We start from the raw sequence: 22,890 nt of genomic DNA, 5'->3' as shown, positions 1-22,890 counted from the left end.
GAATTAGTCTTATAATTTGATTTCTACATTTGCAATTGTGTGTTTGCTGAAAGAATTTCTTTAATTCTGTACTGTTATTGCTGTTACTGAGAAAGAAAGGAGGGGGGATTCTCTCCAGAGATTGATAAGTTTAGACCCTGTGTATTGTTCCATCTTGGTTACAGAGACAGTTACTTTCTTTTTATTCTTTAATAAATCTTTTCTGTTAAGGACTTGGTTGATTTTTCCTTGGGTGGATTCTCAGGGAAAGGGGAGGAGGGAGGCATCCCTCTGTAGTTGGATCCCGGCATCTCTCCTAGGAAAAGGGAGGGGGGAGGAAGCAGGGGGGAATGGTTTATTTCTCCTAGGTGTAAGAACTCCATGGATTTGGGGCTCTTGGGATCCCCAAGGATTTCGGGGAAGGACTGTGTCCCAATACATGTATATTATTGGGTGGTGGCAGCTTTTACCAGTTCTAAACTAGGATTTTAGTTTAGGGGATCCATGCAGGTCCCCATCTTGTGAACCCAACAGCTCCAAGTGGGGTGAGACCTATGACACTGTGTTATACTTAGCCCATCAAATATCCCTGAGATACGAATGTGGCACAGATTCTTTCCAATTCTCAATATGGTCAACGGCTCTCAGTAAGTGTTCCAGCTCATTAAAAGACTTTTTTCCTGTAGATAAAATAGTGTATTTACAAAATTAATTGTGAACTAGACAAATTTCACTCCATGGGAAAAGTTGGTAAATATGTTTTTAACTGTAAAATATCAGACACTGGCTGTTTTCTGTCTTGGTAGAAGCTGAGTCCAGTGAGAAGTTCTACATCTCTGACCCGGGCTGTATGAAACCTCATTCGCTCTTCAACCCACAAAGAGTCATGTTTGTGTCTCTGCTGGGATAGAGAAACAAGAGAAAAATTAGGGATATTCTGCAGAATTCTGTTTCAAGGATTACACATATAATATGCTAGTGGAAGACTGTTTTTAGAAGTTAAGGCAACAAATTTTCACAAAACCTAATCAAGAAGTTGAAAAGATCAGTGGCTATCAAGCATTTACAAATATAGCTAAACAAATATAGCACTTGGTCTTGTTTTCACAGTTTCATAGATTCCAAGGCCAGAATGGACCATTGTGATAATCTAATCTGACCTCCTGCATAACAAAGACCATAGAACTTCCCCAAAATAATTCCTAGAGCAGACCTTTTAGAAAAACATCCAATCTTGATTTAAAAGTTGTCAATGATGGAGAATCCACCATAATCCTTGGTACATTATTCCAATGGTTATTTACTCTCAGTTAAAAATGTATGCCTTATTTCCAGTCTGTATTTGTCTAGCTTCAACTTCCAGCCATTGGATCTTTACATCTTTCTCTGCCAGACTGAAGAGCCCATTATCAAATATTAAAAATAACAATTGGCTGTCTTGTATAAAAGGCAATATTAATTTAGCAACGTGATCTTGTAAACTCAAAACGCAACTGATTTTAACCTACTGAGTTATAAAAATGTGGAATCCAGTGGCAGGGGAGGTAATCATGTCAACAGTAATGGATCTGTGTGTCAATTACTGTGATTTGGTGCTGATACTATAGATGTTGCTGTTGAAGTGTCATAATAAGATTCTCTCACTCTATTGTGTTTCAAACCCACCAGCTCTAACCCAGCCACTCTTTACAGTTCAAAAGAGCAAAGCACACAACATAGCTACTTTCACATGTAAATGGATATACCACGCTTCTATAAACCTACCTTTGTAAATGAAATTGTTTAATCTCACTCTAAGACACCATTATAAAATACCTCAAAGGACTTTATAGCCATTAACTAATTCATCACTGCTCTGTCTGCAGTGTGAGCCAGGCCTGGCTTCAGATATATACATGGAGCTAAACAAAGGCTACTTACTGCACAGCTTTCACTGTTGTCTGGCCTGTGAGGTACAATGAAAGATAAGGCATCTAGAGCCCCTTCACACTGCAGTGGAGTCTGGGAAATATTTTTACAACTCGTCAGCACAATGAAATAGTGAGTTGGAACCAGAACTTCTGGGTCACGAGTTAATCTGAAATGCAAAGAGGTGGTGTTTTAGATCTACTTCCTCTAAAACTATAAAATTAATGCAGCGCAAAGGCACAATGACACCTGGTGTACTTTAGCAAAACAATTTTTATTAACCTCCTTGGCCCAAGGGAAACCTTCAGAAGCTTAGCACTAGAATATGCCAGTAGAATACTCTGAGCTTTGAAGGGCATTCTAGATTGCTGTCACACAAGCCAAGTTTGGCTGGCTTGATGGTCTGAAGAGTAGGTCTAGTGATGGTCTCAAAAAGAGTAAACCATGATTTGTCATAAAAATAGGTGAGGATCTAAAGTAGATTATTGGCAGAGTTCAGAGCTCTGGCTCAGTTAAAGGAACGCCCAGCTCATCTGTCATTTTGAACCAATCTTGCCAACTATAAGAAAATAGCAAATCTTTACAGAGAAGTCTATCAATAGAATTTAGCCAGTTACTTTGAATCAGGAAGGAATCAGACTACCAAGGACAATGGGCTCCTTCCATTGCTCCTGTTTCCTCCAGTACTGGAGGCAGTCTCATGGAGTTCTAGGTAAAACCCATTCTTCCACCTGGGAGCTGTGGCAGCTGTACCTAACATACAGGGTTTGTGATTCCATACTTCTGGGGTGTTTTTTTTTTTACCTTCTCTTTTGTTGGGCTATTAGCTTTAAAGTGATGTGTTTGGAGCTATGTGACTAGCTACACATTAGCTGATGTATTCTGCCAGGAGCTCCTCTTGCGAGATAATTTTTTTGGCAAGTAGTGTCATAATTATTATGAAATGATAAAAAAAAGGAAAGAAAAAAAATCAGTATTAGAAAGGAGAAAATTCCCACCTCTTCACTTTTTCTGGAGTATCGTACAGCCCATTGGAGTCATAATCGAACACAGGGCCACTGACTACATTGACACCATTTCTTGCCAGAGTGTATTTTGGCAGCAGAACATCATTGAAATAGTTCCATATCACTGGAATACAATATGGTAGTGGAAAATGTTATGTCAGGGGGAGAAGTTTTGAAAATAATTGCACTGGGTATTTATCAGTATACAAACAGCTACAATGAAGATAGAAGAAAAGAGGTGTTTATTGTTAGTCTCCAAAGTTCTCCCCATGCCTCTGAGAGAGTGATGTCCCAGTTAAGAGTGAGCCACCTTATGTTCCCCATGTGAAATATAACTGTACTAGGCTGATGCAGACCTGCTTAGCTGGGGGAGTAGTTCTGTATCTAGTTTCTTAGATACCAACTCAATCCCCCTGTGCCCTACATGCTCCATCTCACTAATACATGTCTAGTTTGCACATCCCTTCTCTGCTAGATGTGAGATTGTTGCCCTTATTACTACAGCAGACCAGATTTCAGATAGGAAACTCAGGTACAAGACCATCTTTGAGCCTAGAAAGCATTCCTAAACTAGGAACTGGTGTCAATTATTTAACTTTATACATGTCCACTAAGGACACTCTGCCCAAAATACACGCAGGTGAAATTCAGACAGGAGGAAAAATAAGCAACAAAACATTGTAAAATGTTAAATTAAGAAATGAGTTCTGGGCCTTTGTTTACATGGGACCAGAGACTAGGAACCCCAAACTCATTGTGGCGAGCAGTTATTCACATGAGCAATTCCACTGACTTTAGTGGAACTATTCAAATGAGTAACTCCTTGTCCATGTAAGCAAGGAGTTCACAGTCTGGCCCAATTGTTACCAATTTTCTTGGCTGTGACTTAATTTACAGAGGCAGCTGAGCCTGGAATCTTTTGCAATGACTTGGAAACAAGCAAAATCAGCGATGCTTTTGCATGTAAATAAATATACATAATTACCTTTAAACTCATGATACATTGGCACAATGTTGCTGTTAAGTAGAACTTCATAGGAACTCTTCCTTGTGTCTTTTCTTAGATCTAAAAGAAATGAATGATAAACAACTATTCATTACTTTGTAGGGTCACTTGGAAAGCCATGAGATACCAGCTACATGGAGGTTAAATAGATCAACTTAACAATGTTACTGTGGGTCTGACCTATTTCAAAAGAGAAAATGCATTTGGGGCCTGATTCTGCTCTCACTGAAGTCAATGCGGGGGTCTATTCATTCTCTTAAATGGATGTTGGACCACGTGGATAGAGAATGAAGCAATCTCGGCAGCAGCTCCAGTAAGTGCAGTTGTCAAATATAAAGTGGACACATTCCTGAAAATGTAAAAATCAGTGCACACTTTTAGATTTCACTGGTCACCTCTGGATCTCAGCATGAGTTTTAGGGACTACTACCAATTCATTCTGCCTGCAGAATAGATGCAAAAAAGTAGAAGGGCTCAGCTCTATCTAAACCTAGAAGATTCTGCCCTAGCACCCAAAACTTAGTGTTAAATGCTCAAATAATCAAAAAGAAATAATGCCAGATAATACCTGCCCAGCACCTTGTGTAGCTGTTTACATCTGTGCAAAGTAGGGACAAAATGCTACAGGAGCAGAAGAGCAGTGTTTCACATTCACTTTGCACAGGTATAAATAGTTACACAAAGTGTTAGAGAATCAGGCCCAAAATATTTAAGCGCAAACAATTAATTATTTTACGGAAGACCTGATGTGGGACAATACTGTAGTTCAGATATAAAATGAGGTCCATTCTAGTTGATTAAAGGAAGTTTCCCACTGAATGCTACACCCTAGTATTTGACATGAGCATTCCTGTACACAAAATGTGGGTTTTTTTAAAATAGTAACAGCCACTTAGGAAGAAAGTTTGAAACTTGCACTATTTGTATTTTCCCAATTCATAAGACTTGATTCAGAGTTCATAAACTCTTCCCCCATTTCTGTGTGAGGTGTCATGTTAGAAACTTGGCTACCTCGCAAACCTCCAGAAGGACGGTGGAAATAATTCCATGCTGTTGCTTAAAGGGATGAAGAATGTTCTGACGCAAAGGTTTTCATCTAGTGAATCAATACACTGTAACTAAGAGGGCAGGCCTAGCCAGTTACACTTTTCACAGCTGGTAAAATCCTGGCCTCACTAATGTCAATGGCAAAATTTCCATCAATTTCAGTGGAGCCAGGATTTCACCCAGTATTGGTCTAGCTGTAAATGTTTTGCAAGTAATTTTCCTCCTTTGCTTTATTCAAGACACCCTGAATTGTCTTTGGTGACAGTGGAAGTAAGAACATCATGAGCATCCTGCCAACTGCCAAAGTAAAGTTTGGAGATTCCTATTCTTTCCATGTTAGCATAAATGGTAGATTGAAATGGACTATTCTGCAAATGGCTTAGCAGTAGGAACCTCATGCCTTCAGTTAATTCCCTGGATTTTTTTATTACAAAGGGTGCCCCTTCACTATTGCATGAACAAAACATAGGGATGACAGAACTCAGACAAGTTGTGTGAAGACGACGGTGAATTTACTTGGAGGGAAAAGGAATCCGTAGCTCAGTTGATGGTGATTTTTGTAAAATGAACAAGTCTTGCTAGAACTAGAAGGGATACGAATGTCCACATGTAAACAGTTGGACAAGTTTTCCACAGAGGCAGTCCGGTTATCCTATTGAACAGAAACAGAATAATAATTTGCTGTACAAATAGCTGAGTCACTATCATGGTTCACTTCCATATTTGTGTTTACAAAACCCTAAAAAATTGTCTGCAATTGTCCTTAATTGTGTGAGGAGACTAAGTTTCAGAAGGATTAAATGTTATTTTGCATCCTTATTTTGATGAGGCAAAAATTGCTTCATAGGAGTATCTTATAAATAAGATGACAGAACCGAGGCATTCCACGTGCTATGGGAAGGAATTCCCTTATCAAAAGAAAACCTAGATGTGCATGATAGAAGTGCCTGAGAGCCTTCAGGAGGTGTTGTGGCGGTGAAGTGTTTTAGCAGTCCTGGATTTTATTTTTTGTGAAGTACTTGTTTGCCTGTAGCTTATTCTTAAGTCTATTTTTGTATGATATGTAGTATTTTAAATAACACATATTTATTGAAAATCCTGCAATTTCCCCAAGTAATCAGACTGAATAACATTCTCTGCTGATCCTACATTGTTTTTAATCTAAGACCACTCTAAGAAAAATATTTCTACGAAATAAAGTAATTTTCTATACCATCATGTGTGTTTCGGTCTATTTTACTTTAAAGATGCTTGCCATGGATTCATGTGAATATTTATTGTAATTTTAGTGGTGAGTATTTAGAAAGTGACATCAGGAATCAGTGTATTTGGCAACATGTTATTGTTAGCCTCATCCAATATTTAAGAATTGGATTTGGTTCTTGTCATCAGTTACTGTCAGTATCTCAAGACAAAAACATAGGTTAAAGGGCTTAATGCTGAGATATCTTGGTGAAATTTAATGGCCTGTTTTATTGTGGAGGTTAGACTAGGTGATCTAATTGTCCCATCTAGCCTTTTAGTCATAGATGGGCTTCCTGCTTTGGGAAAGGGAAGGAACAGGTCAAGGACCTGCCTGGTTTCTCATCATACACTAGTCACACAGAAACTACATAGGATGTCCTTTAGAAAAGGCCCCTGGTACATGAAACCATTCTTAACCTGTCTGGTCATTCAATGACAGACCTGCGGGTGGCAATTTTGCAACAGAAAAGCTTCAAAAACAGACTCCAATGAGAAACTGCTGAGCTGGAATTGATATGCAAACTAGATACAATCAACTTAGGTTTGAATAGGGACTGGGAATGGCTGAGCCATTACAAACATTGAATCTATCTCCCCTTGTAAGTATTCTCACACTTCTTATCAAACTGTCTGTACTGGGCTATCTTGATTATCACTTCAAAAGTTTTTTTCTTACTTAATTGGCCTCTCAGAGTTAGTTAGACAACTCCCACCTTTTCATGCCCTCTGTGTGTGTGTGTGTGTGTGTGTGTGTATATCTATATATATATATTTTTCTATATATATATATATAGAGAGAGAGATAGATAGATAGATAGATATACACACATATATATATGTGTGTGTGTGTATATATATATATCCTCAATATATGTTCCATTCTATGCATCCGAAGAAGTGGGCTGTAGCCCATGAAAGCTTATGCTCAAATAAATTTGTTAGTCTCTAAGGTGCCACAAGTACTCCTGTTCTTTTTGCATTCTTAACATGGGGATTCCAGATGCAGCCACTATCATGGAGGCTATGGACCCACTCTGCCAAGGAGTTGGCCCATCCAGAGACCCAAAGCCAGAGTGGATTCACAGGGCCTCTCCACCAATGGCTTTGGCTATTGGAGATTGCCACAGTGTCTGGGGATCTGCTGGTTTCTAGAGACAGAACTGCAGCTCACTTCAGGGAAGGGAGAGGAGCCACAGTCCATCCACCGTATGTTTTCCTCCCTACATTCCCATTCCTGTGGGTGTTTTCATGGGACATATGCAATGGGCAACTATTATGTGAATCTTGGGGCAACAAACATTCAAAAGCAGAGCTGCTTCCAGCCCTGAAATTCCAGTTTACAAAAAACAATAAAAAAAACAACTTCTGATGAAAAAGGGTAACAGGAGGAAGAACAAAGCATTATAGAAGCCAGCAAATACTTACGTATTTGCTAACAGTGTAAGCACTCCACAAAGTCATATTGAGATCCTGGCTGTATCCACTCACATACTGGTGATGGTAAAGGAGGTAATATGTGCTTCTCTTCTGTAGAACCCTGGGCCTCCCATAAGGCAAACTGTATTTCTCGATCTTCTTTACTAGAGCAGAAACAGGGTTTATTACAAGTGCTATACACTTTGCATATTTGTTGAGATTTTCTGCAGTGCACCTTCATATTTCTTGTGATGGCAAGTTCTTGCCACAATTTCCAACTACCACACAGAAAAATCATGATTAAGACAAGAGGAAGAGAAAGGTACTACTAGCCTGCAGAGCACTTCCATGATCATGCAACTAACCAATATCTGATATTTAAATATATAGTAGAATTAAACTCAAAGAGGAAATAATGCATTTTGCCATTTAAAATTAGAGATGGTCCTAAATTTCCCCAAAATCTGGGTGGGTGTTTCAGTTCAAGTGTTTCTTCTGGAACCCACCACTCTTAGTGTTTAGGGAGAGACAATGACTAGTTGATAGGTTTGGAATATGTTGAAAAGATAGGGATGGACTTCAGTTTTACTGAAGCCGTGCAACTAAATAGTAAGTCATTTAATTGACTTTGATTTCGATGTATCTCTTTGAAGTCCTTTCATTAATCAATGACTTAGTGAAATGTTGGTTAGTTCTTCATCAGGATGTTCACTTAGTTCCACAATGAATTACTGTCATAGCCAGAGACTGTTCCTTACACCCTTTTTCTACCAACTGGCCTGAGAAAGCAGGAAAAAAAATGCCATTACAATATATTTACACCGTAATTGCAATGCAACTACAGTACAGTGTAATTACAGTCACTCTAATAAAAAGCATGCCTGATTTTTCCATACAGTGCAGAATAATTCAGGACAGCGAACATTTTAATGTTTTTGCACCACTGTAATTGTGTGTGGCTCCTTTCCCTGTGTGGCTATGAACTATTCTTTTCTTTACAATCCAGAAGGGATTTATCTGTTTGCTTTCTGCACAATAGTCACTGTGGTTTTTTTTAATCTGTAGTGACTCCTTTCACTTGTACAGTAGAATCCCAGAGTTACGAACACCTCGGGATTGGGGGTTATTTGTAATTCTGAAATGTTTGTAACTCGGAACAAACATTATGGTTGTTCTTTCAAAAGTTTATAACTGAACACTGACTTAATACAGCCTTGAAACTTTACTATGCAGAAGAAAAATGCTGCTTTTAACAATCTTAATTTAAATGAAACAAGCACAGAAAAGGTTTCCTTACCTTGTTGTTGTTTTTTTTTAAACTTTCCCTTAATTTTTTTAGTAGTTTACATTTAACACTATACTATACTTTATTTGCCTTTCTTACATTTTTTTTGTCTCTGCTTTGTGTATTTCTGGTTCCAAATGAGATGTGTGGTTGACCTGTCAATGTGTAATTCTGGTGTTCGTAACTCTGAGGTTCTACTGTATTTGGTAAGTGTAGTCACTATAGCTTTTAATATCAAGATCTGAATTACTGGAGTATTGTTATCTAAACTGTTAAATGTGCAGAACAGTCCTGCTTCCATTGAAGACATTGACATTAATGTCAGTGGGCGCAGGATCAGGTCCTTAGACTTACATTTTACAAAAGTGAATCCATTGGAATTATGGGCCTGATCCTGCAGTCTTTACTCAGGCCCTGATTCAGCAAGGTACTTAAGGATATGCTTAACTTTAAGCAAGTCAGTAGTCCCACTAACTTCAATGGGACTACCCACTGAATATCTTGCTGAATTGGGAACTCAAGCAAAATTCCCAGGATCAGGCCTAAAAAGTTACTAAATGGATCTCATTTTGTTGATCATCTTCATGAGTGCTACAAAATACTGAAAGCAAGAATTTTAAGAGGTTCTGGGGTATGTTTTTAAAGTATCTGCTGTTATTGTTGAGTAGACTCATGAAAACTCTTATCCCACAGCCTACATCACAGCAGTCTACACATATCTGCAAAAGCATCCAGTTATTCATGAATGGACAAAAAATGTCTAATCCTGCCTTCAGTGGGGACATAACCCTATAGCTATTAACGGGAGTTACTCATGGGTATAGAATTTATTTTCATGGGAGGTGGTGATGTCACCTCTGTTTTGAATACAAACACAGAACAAGGTCCATATAAACTTATTGATCTTTCTGACATTCTAATCAACCTGAATCCATTTTTGTTATTATTAATGCCAGCAGATGCATTCCACATGACCATTAGTTAGGTTTTAGTTCTGATGACTTAGTCACTGGCTATTGGGCAAAGGCTCATTTAAAAGGGAAAAAACAGCTTCAGTATGGTCATAACAGAATATATTCTATTACAAATCATAGTAATGCAGATGTACTGTTGACCATGTAAATAAACCTATTTTATTCTTATGACTAATACTCTAGATTGTCTAAAGTAAAGATCTTCTATGTTTCATCATATATGCAGCATCAAGGCATTAACATTTCCGGAGTTTTCCTAGCTAATTTTTCCTCATGAAATTCTTATGTAACCCATGTTGTAAAATTCAAAACCTACCATAGGAGAATTCAAGTATATCTAGATAATCAAGAAGTAGATTGCCCTATATGCCATATCAGTTCTGTATTTCACAGAGCAACCATGTAGTAATGGCTGCTATACAGACTACATTTCTGTAAAAATATACTGCATAGTAATACAGTTTTAAAGAACAGCAGTTTACAAGACAGAGGGATCTATTTGTAAAGATGAATAGTTCAGGTAAATACCAGTAAAAGATGAGATTCTTTGTTCAGCCCGTGTACTTGAGTAGGACTCAGGATAAATCTAGGCATTGGTCAAACTTTTAAACAAAATAAAAATGTTTTTACTTAAAAAAAAAACAGACACCATTTTCTCCTATAAAATAAAATGCTTACCTTCTGATGCAGTGTGATTTAACTGTTGCTGAAAATCCCTTATGGGCAAGCCCTATAAAATAAACACAGATGCTACTATTTGTTGTATAGAGCATGATTCCCTGACAACAGTTCTCAACAATAAATATATACAAAACCCTTTGTTAACAAATTCAAGCCCTTTGTTCTACAAGCCTTCCACACAGGCACTCCAAGTGAAGTCAACTGGAGGACTGCCCATTGACAGCATGAATAATCAAGGTTTAAATTAAGAAAATTTTATATACAACTATCCTCCACAGGAGGAAAATTCCCATATGATAAAGTCAAGAAAGAAAGTGTTCAGTATTTCTCTGTCAAACCTTGCCTTCCAATGGCAGCATTCGGTCCTATGTGAAAAGGTAGATCAGGCCCTCTATACCTATTGCTCATTAAAATCAATAGAAATATTTCCATTAATGTCAATGGGCATTCTATCAGGCCTATAGATGGCAAAATTATGAATGTAGTGATCACACTCAGGAGTATACAGTTTCAGACACAATTACAAACACATTATTTTGGCTCAGCAGTTTTATCCATCTGAATTACTTACTGCCAAATCACATGAGCAACCAATGTCCAGTGAAGAGGTGGTTTTCATGAGCGGATATACAGAAGGATGACTTTCTTCCTCTGGATGTCTTGGAATGTAAACAGGATTCTTTAAAAGATGGTTTAGGCTTCCATGAGTTCCATTATTGTAGGCTGGTGTTATACCAAGCAAATCTACAAACAATTCAAACTGAATATTAAGGGAGAACCAAACAATATATATAAAAATAACAGGAGTACTTGTGGCCCCTTAGAAACTAACAAATTTATTTGACTAAAAAATACATGGCAGTATTACAGTTTGGCTGTGATTATACTCATGTGGGTGCCATGACTGCAGCGTTGCCTGTTTCTGTCTTAGTACTCCATGCAGTCAAACTAAGTCAGGTGGCAGATTAATGTAGCTGCTTTCACAGCCAGCTACCACTTGTGATGGTCACTTGTAGTGAAGGAGGAAGACACCATTTCTCATTCACCTGCCTCCTGATAGCGGAGAGGGAAGGGACAATGCTCCCCTATGTAGAAAGAAAAAAAACCCACTTGCACCTTGTGGGAGTTGAACTTGTAGCCTCCAAATCTGAAATAGTGGCTAATAATTGGTGCATGAAGTTGGTGGCTGTTGAGCACCCAGGTTTTGGGGGATTCCTAATCAATTGTTATCTTCTGAAAGTTGAGATGCTAGCGTGGGTACCTGTTGAAGGCACTAGGGCCTACAGCTGAACTGGCTCCTCTGAGTTGCCAGTACAGACTTGCACTCTTGCCTCTCCCCATAAGAGGTGATAGCTCAAGGGAGAAGCTTGCACAGCTGCAGTGGAGTTTAACTGGTGACTGGTCTACTATATCCTTCATCAATGATAGTAGCAACAGTCCCAAAAGGAAGCAACAACGGAAGTGCAAGTAAGAGAAAAGGGGACAATACTTCCTGACGATGGCCCTGATCCACTAAAACATTTAGGCACCAGAGCTTTCCCACTGACTTCAGTGAGCCTATTCACTGGCTTAAGTGTTTTTCTGGATCAAGGCCATTGGTAATAGAATTCTAGAGAGAAAAAAAAGAGAAGAAAGCATTTCAGGAGAGGTTTTAGAGCAGACATGCCAAAACCATGAAAAAAACACAGGCACGCAAGGAAAGCGGGAAACATCTATTAAGTGTTTCCTTAAAAGGCTACATTTTGGCAGGGGCAGGACAGATTGTTTTAATTCTTTTATGTCAAAAGTCAAATTGTTCCAATCAGAAAGAGAGTTCATATTAATCTGCTTTTTTACTCTAGGGGTCTGATCTTTCTGAGGAATACACATGGCTTCAAATTTATGAAATGAATGAGGCTCTAAGGGAGAAGCTTCATCAGAGATTTAAACATGTGTTTATTAAGATTTTTATTTTTATGCCCAAGAGGTTTTCACAGGCTTATGAGGAAAAAAAAATTATTGCTTATTCTTACCACATATTAAATTATAGAGTTCAATATTTTCAAATGGGTCAACTTGAGTCTTGAACTTGAATCCAGGTCCAAAGCCAATAAAGATAGCCTACAGTTTAAACAAAACTCCTATTTACTTTTGTCTTTAAGGAATATTACAGTAAAAAAGTGTCCATATTATTACATACACTGAAATCACTTTTACCCATTTACATTTTAATCACCGCATCTTTGATGATAAACATATACAGTGTGCCATGGACTGAACTAGGTGCAGATTTCTTTTTTTAAAAAGAAGATATATATTTCACATGACAACATAGGGCTAATCATGGAAGAAATTTTATGAGGTAGAAGAAGCATTTGCAGAAGATGGGGGAGGTGGACATGTCTGAGCAAATCTGAGTTTGATTCACAGCTGGCTTTAAAAGTTATCTTCAGCAAATGTAAACCTTGTGATGTATGAAAGTCCCCTTCTTTTGAGCAAATTAATTCCGCTTCCATATGTTTACTTAAATAAAATCACTTAAAGGAACTTAGTGTAACAGTTGGCCCAGCATGACTGGCATACATCATCTGAACAGTTTATTTGCAAGCCTTTAGTCTGAGGCACTCATTGTTTTCTCTTTCTGCATGAAAATTGCACACCCAGTAGATCACACCCATTATCGCAGAAGTGATATAATACTGCTTCCCTTCTATATCACCTTCCTCGGCAAGATCTAAAAGCTCTTTGCAAACAATGATCACAATCTCAGATTCAGTCACTTTCTCAAGGTCACACAAGCTCTGTGGCAGAGCTGAGAAAAGAACCCAGGTGTAGCTTTCAGTCCCTTTGAATTAACCATAAAACAATCCTTTCTCTTGTGAGGGAGAGGATTGGAAAGGCTAGTTGGCCAGGTTAGGTGAATAATACAAATATGGAGTAAAGTCAATTACATGTGTTTAACTATGACTTTTAAGACAGTTTGATCGCAACAATACATAATTGTTGAAGGCGTGTACAGGTTTCTGTAGTAAGAGTCAAATTTCCATTGTATTTACTAACTCCAGCTCTATAGAAGGTGCACAGAAATGAACAGAAACATTCATACATTCCAAGGCAGAAGGGACAATTGTGATCATCTAGTCTGACCTCCTGTATAACACTGGCCATAGAATTTCCTTAAGTAATTCCTAGAGCATAGCTTTTTAGGAAAATAGCCAATCTTGATTTAAAAATTGTCTGTGATGGAGAATTAACCACAAATCCTGGCACAATATTCCAGTGGTTAATTACTTTCACCATTAAATATTTACACTTTGTTTTCCATCTGAATTTGTCTAACTTTAAGTTACAAATAAATATTTCAGTTATTAAATATTTCTTTCCCATACTTATAAATTAATGAAGTCACCCACTAACCTTCTCTTCTCTTCACTATAGGACATGTTTTCTAATCCTCTAATTGTTCTCTGAACCCTCTCCCATTTATCATCAGCATCCTTCTTGAACTGTAGGCACCAGCACGGGACATAGTACTCCAGCAGTAGTAGCACCAGTGCCAAATATTGATGTAAAATAACCTCTCTACTTCTATTCAAGAGTCCCTGTTTATACATTCAAGAATTGCATTAGCTCTTTTGGCCACAACATCACATTGGGAGTTCATGTTCAACTGATTATCCGCTACAATCCCCAAATCTTTTTCAGAGTCACTGCTTGCCAGACTAGAGCCCCTATCATGTGAGAATGGTCTACATTCTTTGTACCTAGCTGTATTAAAATGTATATTGTTTGCTTGTGCCAAGTTTGCACCAAGTAATCCAGATTGCTCTTTATCAGTGACCTGTCCTCTTCATTATTTACCATTCCCCCAATTTTTGCATCATTTGCAAACTTTATCCTTGATTAATTTTATTCTCAGCATCTTGATTTTGTGCTGAGTGTTCATATCTTCCGTCTTTTTACCCTCCCCTTTTCTTATAAGTTTAATGGCTTCCTGACCACTCTAGGCTGCCAGCTGACCTTGATGGTCTTCAGCAACTTGGCCCTCCAGTCAAGACACAAAGTCCAAATAATACCCCAGATGGGGTTCAAAGAGTCCAATAACTATATAGCATATTTGCCCTTGCTAGGGTCATCAGTCCTAGCTCTAGGCCCTTTATTCGGGCTCCCAAATAAGACCTGTCCCCTTCTTGGGGTTTATAACACTTTACCTATGGTTAGTAGGGGAACTCTGGGTTCCAACCCAGGGACCCTATAAACTGCAACCACATACTGTACTATTTACTCTAATCCATAGCTGCTACTTCTGTGGGCCTCTTCCTACCAGGCCTTTTATCTCCATACTTATCTCAGGGCCAGCATCCACAGGTTCTTCTCTAGCTCCATCCCCCTTCTTCACTCCTCTCATCCCAGCCAGGAACTGACCCGCTAAGCCCCTACAGATCCTTTTATCTCAGCCTGCTGGGCTCAGATTGGCTGTGGCTTCCAAGATGGCTGCTCCATTGAGGCCTCTCTAAGCAAGCAAGGTGAACCCATCTTTGCTTCTCTTTTTCTCCCACCTCACTGCTTCCTGGGGCAGGGTATGGCAGAACAGCCTGGCCTGCAGCAGGTGGCCACAAAGGCCTGGTACACCCCGTCACAGGGTGTGTCCTGGATTAAACAAATATATGCAAGAAAATCATCCTTTGCAACCTGTGAATAAGGTGAATGAAGCTATCATAAGCCTTACCATCTTCTGAATCTTACCTGCATACTCATGAAGCGATTGTCTGAGCCATGGAATCCACCACTGCAATATTTGATTTCAGATGGTTTCCTATTTAAAAGAAGTCACAGGGTATGTAACCAATAATACCTACTTTACAAAATGTATTTATGTAAAAATATATTCAGTACCTTTGTTTGTCTGCATATAGAAGGGGACATTAACTAAAGTGAAGTCTATACCCCAGAGGCCTACAGAGTCTGTAAGCTCTGCAGGAGTAAACCTTGAAATGTTGAAGAATAGAGGCTGTCATCTGCAGATATAATCTCTGCAAGTCATGGGCCGCGCCAGCCTCTTCCCAGTGATTGGCTGAGGTGGTGGGCTACACTGAAAATGGGGGGTGGCTGCGCTCTCCCCATAGTCTTGCCCCCTGCTCCTCCTCAATTAAGTACCAGCCCTGCCTCTTCCCCCGAGGCCCTGACCCCTGGCCAGGCTGGAAGCCAGAGTTGGGCAGCATGGGGTGGCTGTTGCACTGGCTGGTGCCATGATGCGGGAAGCCACGGATCTCCCTCCTCTATTCCTGCTGCTGCTGCTCAGGACCCTGGGGCTGTGGCTGCTCCTCAGCTCCCCACCACCCTTCGACTGCTCACAGCCTACGTTGGGGGACCTGCCTCTGGGGCTGGCAGAGTCCTTGGGGAGCAGTGACTGTGTGTGGGGGCGTGCCTAGGAGCCTGGCTGTAGAGGGTCACTCCAGGTCGCTGGTGGGCGAGGACACATGCCAGGGCTGCTCTGGGGCATCCTAGCACCCTGCCCGGGCTTATTTCTGCACTGCTGCTGGTGGCAGCACTGCCTTCAGAGCTGGGTGGCCAGAAAGTGGCAACTGCTGCTGGCCAGATGCCCAGCTCTGAAGGCAGTTTTTGCCGCCAGCAGCAACAGAGAAGTAAGTGTCCAGGGTAAGTGTTATATTGGTTTCATGATTTGATTATGATTGTGTTCATGCAATAATTTGATCAGTAGTTTATCTCAATCTGTATTCTTGTTGACGTATTGATTCTAGTGTATACTATTGTTAATTCCTTGATTAATTCCTGTGATCTCCATTGTAACCTCAGTTCAATTATTTTACTGTTTAGTGTTTTGGGGAATTTAGTAAAATTAGTTAGCTTTACATATGCTTATTTATTTTAAAAGTCGTAAGACATACACCAGATAGGTTCTTTCTTCAAATGTCAACGTGGTATATATGGACCACTGACTCACTCTTAAATAAAACCCTTATTACCACTACACAATATACACTACTATTCTGGCAATGGTAAATATATAGGTCAGAAGAAACAATGCAATTTCTGACAGTGAAATAAGAGAACAAGACATAATGGGGGATGGATAAGGAAATTTCACCTCTAGGTCCCCAGCAAAGTTTCCACCTGGGTTGCTAGTAGCTAGAAGTATAGAATTGTTCAATAGCTTGGGAGAAGTGAGTTGATTCACTGCAGTTCACAGACAGACACTGATTCAGCAAAGCACTCATATGCATGCTTAACTTTAAGCACATGCTTTGGGAATTAAGCAGGTACTTAAGTGCTTTCCAGAAATGGAGGTCTTAATTGACAAGTATCCACATCACAAAACCCACCAACACCTTAGGCATATTTAGCAAGGAGAAATTCATATAGACTAAGGTGATCCCACCAAGTCAGGGACAAGGGCATTGTAGGAAAAAGCTTATGTTGTGTTACACGTGTTCTGTGGATAAACAGAGAACTCAGCCTCCAATGGCTGTCAATCTAGAACCATTCATTTGTTTTAATTTTTCTCCTCCAAAGCAAAAGAACAAGTCAAGAAACTCTTTACTGTATAACCAAGTACCGATGAATGGTAACTTACCGAGCGAGTTGCCACTGGGGGTCTAAGTAAAAATGTACTCGTTCAATTCGGTCGTTGTTGCCATAGTGAAAACGCTTAGGTAAGAGCTCTTTCATAAATGCTTTGAAATGCTGATCTGGGTCTATGCACTGAAATTTTTAAATAAAGATATACATTTAATAATGTGTGAAAAAACTAGTCATGACCATCATGCATAAATTCTTATGAACATCAGAAACTAAGTGCTTAGCAGTGCTTTAAACGACAAAGGGTCTTGTCCAACTCCTGTTAAAGTCAATAGGAGTCTTTCCATCACACTCAAAGACCTATTGGATGGTGCATAAATATCAGTTACTTACATTTGAGAATCGGTCAATATGCATTTTAACAGTTATATTTAAGGGATGCTGTCAACTAATTTTTTTTTAATTATCTAATTTTTTGCTCCTTTTTCTGATGAGGTTTTGACCACACTGGACTGTATAACACTGGCTGGTATTAAGACCTTTATTCATTGAGGTCTCTCATGTAAGAGGCATCACATGGACAGGATGTTGAAGTCTAGTGGTGTTTAATTGTCCAGTCTGAGAATGCTGCAACACTCTATTATGGAAAATCATACACATGCAAAGGTTTTAATATATTGGTCACCCGTGGATATTTAATATTCTCCCCCACCAACATTCCCTTTTCCTTTATGTAATCCCCACTTGGAGTTTGCCAGCTCCTGGAATACCAGACTGAACCACTTAGGGGGTCCTACCCTACAAACTACAACAATAATAGCTACCAGAGCCCTCTGACACCATTTCCCACCATGCTTGGAGTCAGAGGTGGGGACAGAAGGGACTAGAAAATCCTGATGAGGCCAATAAGGAGGTTTCTGCATGGGGTGTTCTGGACAGTGAGTACGATGCAATGTCAGCTGAGAGGGGCGTTAAAAATAGGAAAGTCTAATGAATGACAAACAAAACTTAAGTCATGTATCAGCCAAAAGTGAGTCACTGAGGTCACAATCATAGAAATGTAGAGCTGGAAGGGAACTCAAAGGGTCATCAACTTCGGCCCCCTCCACTGAGGCAGACCCAAGTAAACCTAGATCATCCCTGACAGATGTTTGTCCCACCTGTTCTTAAAAGCCTCTAGGGTTTCACAACCTCCCTTGGAAGCTTATTCCAGTCCTTAACTATCCTTATATTTACAAACTTTTTCCTAAGATCTACCCAAAGCCACCTTTGCTGCAGATTTAGCCCATTACTTCTTGTCCTACTTTCAGTGGCCATGGAGAACAATGGATCAGCATCCTCTTTAGAAGGGCCCATAACATATTTGAAGACTGTTACCAGGTTCCCCTTCGGTTTTCTTTTCTCAAGACTAAACATGCCAGTTTTTTTAACCTTCTTCACAGGTCAGGTTTTCTAAACCTTTTTATCATTTTTGTTTCTCTCCTCTGGAATCTCTCCAGTTTGTCCACATCTTTCCTAAAGTGTGGCACCAAGAATTAGACACAGTACTCCAGCTGAGGCCTCGCCATTGCTGAGTAGAGCAGGATTCATTACCTCCCATGTCTTACATACACCATTACCATTAATATAGCTCAGAATCATATTTGCCTTTTTCCTCAACTGCATTACAGTGTTGACTATTATAACCCCCAAATCCGTTCCAGCAGTACTACCACCTATCCAGCTATTCCCTATTTTGTAGCTGTGCATTTGATTTTTCCTTCTTAAGCGTAATACTTCACACTTGTCTTTTTAATTAATTTAATCTTGTTGATTTCAGTTCTCTAATCTGTCAAGGTCATTCTGAAGTCTAATCTTATCCTCCAATTTGCTTGTGACCCTTCCCAGCTTGGTGTCATCCACTAATTTTATAAGAATACTCTCCACTCCATTTTCCAAGTCATTAGTGAAAATATTGACTATTGAGTAGTACTGGACCTAGGACTGACCTCTGTGGCACCCCACTAGATATGCCCTCCCGCTTTCATAGCAAACCACTGGTAATTTTCTTTGAGTACAGTTTTTCAACCAGTTGTGCACAAGCCTTATTGTAATTTAATCTAGACCACATTTCCCTAGTTTGCTTATTAGAATGTCAGGTGGGACTGTGTCAAAAGCCTTACTGAAATCAAGACACATCGTGGCTACTGTTTTCCTCATTCCCACTAGACCAGTAACCCTGTCAAAGAAGGAGATTAGGTAGGTTTGGCATGATTTGTTCTTGACAAATCCTGCTGGCTATTTCTTATTACTCTTGTCCACTTTTCTCCCTATTGTTTCTCCTCCTGTCATTGTGTCATATCTAGAATTGGGTAGTAACCTGTTTGGGGCAGTGACCCTCTCTTTTCATATGTTATGTAAGGAGCCTAGCATACTGCTGCTGTAAAAATAATAATAAATGTCAATATGAATTAACAAGCATGAGCTGACACTAAAGACAACACTTACTGTAAGTTGTCTGGTAACACGCTGGTAATCAACTAGAAGAGTCAGATGTAAAAATTAGTCACCTAAATTTAAAAAAAAAAGATGCAAAATAAAAGGCTTCCAAATATGGAATACTGATTCAATACCACATAACGCAGTCATCTAGGTTAAAAATCATTTCTAAATGTAAGCAACTTATTTTTCCTGTTTGAAAACCAAGCAACCAATAGTAAAAACAAAATCAGTAAGAAAACCTTCAAGCTATACTTTTTAACTAGCTGTCTTTTTAGGGGAGGTTTCCTTCACATTCTCTTCTCTCCAATCAATTTGGCTATTTACTTGTAATGTTCAGATATTTATCGTTTAAATGGTGTTGACAGAAAAGGATGTTGCCAACTAGAATTTGACATTCCAAAATTTATTGCAATGTGTACATAAGAAGCAGTAATTGTTGTGCTAGTCTAATAGCTTGGAGTTTTCTTGATATAACTTAACTTTGGTAAAGTGTTTATAAACATGTTTCTAATAAACTTCCAAGGAAAAATCCCACCAAAAGAAAAAAAATAAATTTAATCCAACAACCTTCCTTGGAAAAGGATAGGGTTCAGGCTAGGAAAGATTCTTAGAGTTTAAAGGCAGAAGGGACCATTAAGTCATTTAGTTTGACCTCCTGTATATCACAAGCCATTACATTTCTCCTAGTTACCCTTGTATTGAATCCAATAACTTGTGTTTGGCTAAACCATATAGAGATTAAGGGCCCCAGCTACACATGTAAGTGAACTATGTCTTTAAATGCCTTTAAGAGCAGAAGATTTTTGCTTCTAGATCATAACAGTTTCCCCAACCCTTATGGTTCAATTTCTCAGTAAACTTGTACTGAATCGGAGGAATATCAGTATATTCTACACAAATTAATACTCACTTAATTTTAAAAAGTTTAGAAATAGATAATCAAGTAACACAAATTAGTTTAGCAACTACATACAAGAGAAATACTCATCTGGAACATTTTGGGGTCTTAAGCGAGCTGCAGGGCCAGGAATTATTGTGATATCTTGAACATTCTCCATGTATGTGCTCAGATATGCTGTTTTACTACAGCTAGCTGTTTCCATGCCTGCAAAAGGGAAAAGTGTTATTTTTAAAAGAGGTAGGTACAAATCTGCAATATACCTGATAACAGAACATGTAGCTGTTTTGTACAAAGGGGAAATGTAGCTTTCCTGGTTAAATTATCACCAAGCACAAGACATCTGAACAGCAGAATGGAAACGTGAACTCTTACGGTACATAAACATCTACCCTTTCAGCAGCCCAGTAACACTCCCTCATGACAGTTCTCACAAGAAAACTGCAATAGATTTCCCTACTGAAGGAGAAAAATAAAGGATACTGTGGGGGCGGGACCAGTAGAGTGGATAACTTTTCATTTCTGGGCTGTAGTCAGAAATCTAAGTTTTATACACATAGCCCTGCAGTAAAAGACAGGTCAGAGGCAGCTAGTGGAAATAATAGGCCATGGCTGTGGCTTTCGGCTTCATTTGTGCAGTGTGTACACAGTGACTACTTAAGAAAAACAAAACCAGGATGTTATAATAAATAAAAACTAGTTATATTCTTAAAATGGAATCTATTGCTTTGAAGTCACTTAAGCTGGAATGGGGAAAGAGAGGGTTGGGTGCAGCATGTGAAAAGAAAGTGAATTATATCATTCCTCCCACCAGCTCCACAAATTAACAATAAAAGGCCTGATTCTCAGGTACAACGAAGACCCTTTATACTGCTCTGGCACTGTAAAATGTAATTTACATTAAGGACCATTTACATTACCAGAGAGCTATAAAGGAGCTGGGGTGTAAATAAGAATCAGGTCCAGAATATTCTTCTGTAGCAAAGCTGACATCTGACTTTAAGCATGTCTACTATGAAAACAAAATGACACCACCTGCTTCAATGGGCGAGAGAACTTGATGAGGCCAGTGGTGAAAATGAACAGTCCCAGCAGTGAGAGAGGGAAACACTTGCTGAGGGACAACAAAAGTAACTTTTCCTCACATTAGTCTCTTGCAGCCATTGGCCAGCTGGGAGGGTAGAGGTGAGGAGAGCTTACCCCAAGTTAAGGGTTATATTGGTAATGAGCCCGGTAACCCCCACACTGGAATCAATTAAATATCTTGTATAGAAGAGTGTGGGTGATGGGCAGGTAGTGCCCCTTCCCTGTTCTAAAGGTTAATAAAAGTTGCAGCCTGGCACTTAATTCCATGCAGGTGTCTGTCCTCATTTTGCCACTGTGTACACATCAATTTACCATGATCAGATAGAAGAATAATGTTTAGGCATTTGTGCAAATTCATTTCCTTGAGACCATCCATCAGCATCCCAACTATGTTGTCCACTCTCTGTAGTGCAAGAATGACCTGCAGAATAGAAATGTGGTGATGTAAAACAGATGTTAAGCATTTAGAAACGAATTCATATATCTGTATTTGGTGAATGTAAAATGTAAGACAGTATGGCCCATATGCAAATAAAAGACCTCTATCTGCAAACTCTATTCACATAAGTATTCCCGTAGGTTTCAGCTGAACTATACATGGGAATAAGGATTGGTCAGACCCAAGTTTTCGCTTCAGGTTAAGTATGAGCTATTTGTTTAAATTTAGAATTTCTTATAAAAAGCTAGTCCAATCAGTTTCATCTTCACATACATTATATACTTCTGTCATTTGGGTCATTTTAACTGGGAACATAAGGATGGACTAGTGACTTGGGGTCTTAATCATTGGTTGAAAATTTAATTTTAAACCAAAAGAAATGGCATCCTATAGCTCAATTCTTCACTCTTTTTCACGTTTAGTACTTAGTGACAGTGGACTCTGTGGGACTACTTGCAAGAATAATTTAGATGCATAAGTAATCAATATGAGCAATTAATATTTATAATCAGCTGGTTACATTATTTGATGGGACTACTTGCATAAGTAATTCTACTCAGTGTGAGTGAGGGTTGCAGAATCAGGTTCTTACAGCGCTACTCAGATGTCCTTACAGTGGTTTTTATTCTTCAAAGTGTTTTTGACATAGGTTACATATGTTTTATTTATTCACCAAAGATAATTATAACTGAGTTTTATATTACCTAAGAAGCAGGGAAGGGGAGAGGGGCGACAGAGACACCACTGTCGAGCTCTCGTTGGCAGTAATCAGCTAAAGAACTACACTGATCTTTCAGTATTATCGCAGAAACAGTGTTCAGTGAAAGCCCCCCACAAGAGAAACTGAAAGCCTCTTGCTCTTAATAGCTCCAGTGAAATCTGGAAAAGTCAGTTATAGATGCCAAAACTTTTCCTGAGT

At 39.1% G+C, this 22,890-nt stretch overlaps 1 protein-coding gene across 2 annotated transcripts in view; it reads right to left on the bottom strand.

Annotated features, from left to right (window-relative positions):
* Positions 1–416: 416 nt before the first annotated feature.
* ENPP1 (ectonucleotide pyrophosphatase/phosphodiesterase 1) overlaps positions 417–22,890 on the bottom strand; it is a 73,857-nt gene continuing 51,383 nt past the window's right edge. Inside the window, exons 12-25 of one of the 2 annotated variants that reach the window (XM_045011052.1) lie at positions 21,845–21,953; positions 20,522–20,653; positions 19,555–19,586; positions 17,123–17,250; positions 15,274–15,343; positions 12,561–12,648; positions 11,120–11,292; positions 10,546–10,597; positions 7,618–7,772; positions 5,464–5,599; positions 3,880–3,960; positions 2,886–3,018; positions 1,900–2,056; positions 417–880 (exon numbers count right to left, since the gene is read on the bottom strand). In XM_045011052.1, the coding sequence (XP_044866987.1) occupies positions 710–880; positions 1,900–2,056; positions 2,886–3,018; positions 3,880–3,960; positions 5,464–5,599; positions 7,618–7,772; positions 10,546–10,597; positions 11,120–11,292; positions 12,561–12,648; positions 15,274–15,343; positions 17,123–17,250; positions 19,555–19,586; positions 20,522–20,653; positions 21,845–21,953 (1,617 nt within the window). In that variant the 3' untranslated portion in view covers positions 417–709. The remainder of the gene's footprint in view (positions 881–1,899; positions 2,057–2,885; positions 3,019–3,879; positions 3,961–5,463; positions 5,600–7,617; positions 7,773–10,545; positions 10,598–11,119; positions 11,293–12,560; positions 12,649–15,273; positions 15,344–17,122; positions 17,251–19,554; positions 19,587–20,521; positions 20,654–21,844; positions 21,954–22,890) is intronic. The other variant, XM_045011053.1, reaches the window with a different exon arrangement.

Source organism: Mauremys mutica, chromosome 3 (genome assembly GCF_020497125.1).
Source record: "Mauremys mutica isolate MM-2020 ecotype Southern chromosome 3, ASM2049712v1, whole genome shotgun sequence".
NCBI classification, from domain to species: Eukaryota; Metazoa; Chordata; order Testudines; family Geoemydidae; genus Mauremys; species Mauremys mutica.
Note: the sequence above shows the minus strand (reverse complement) of the source record. Positions and strands in the feature narration are given on the sequence as shown.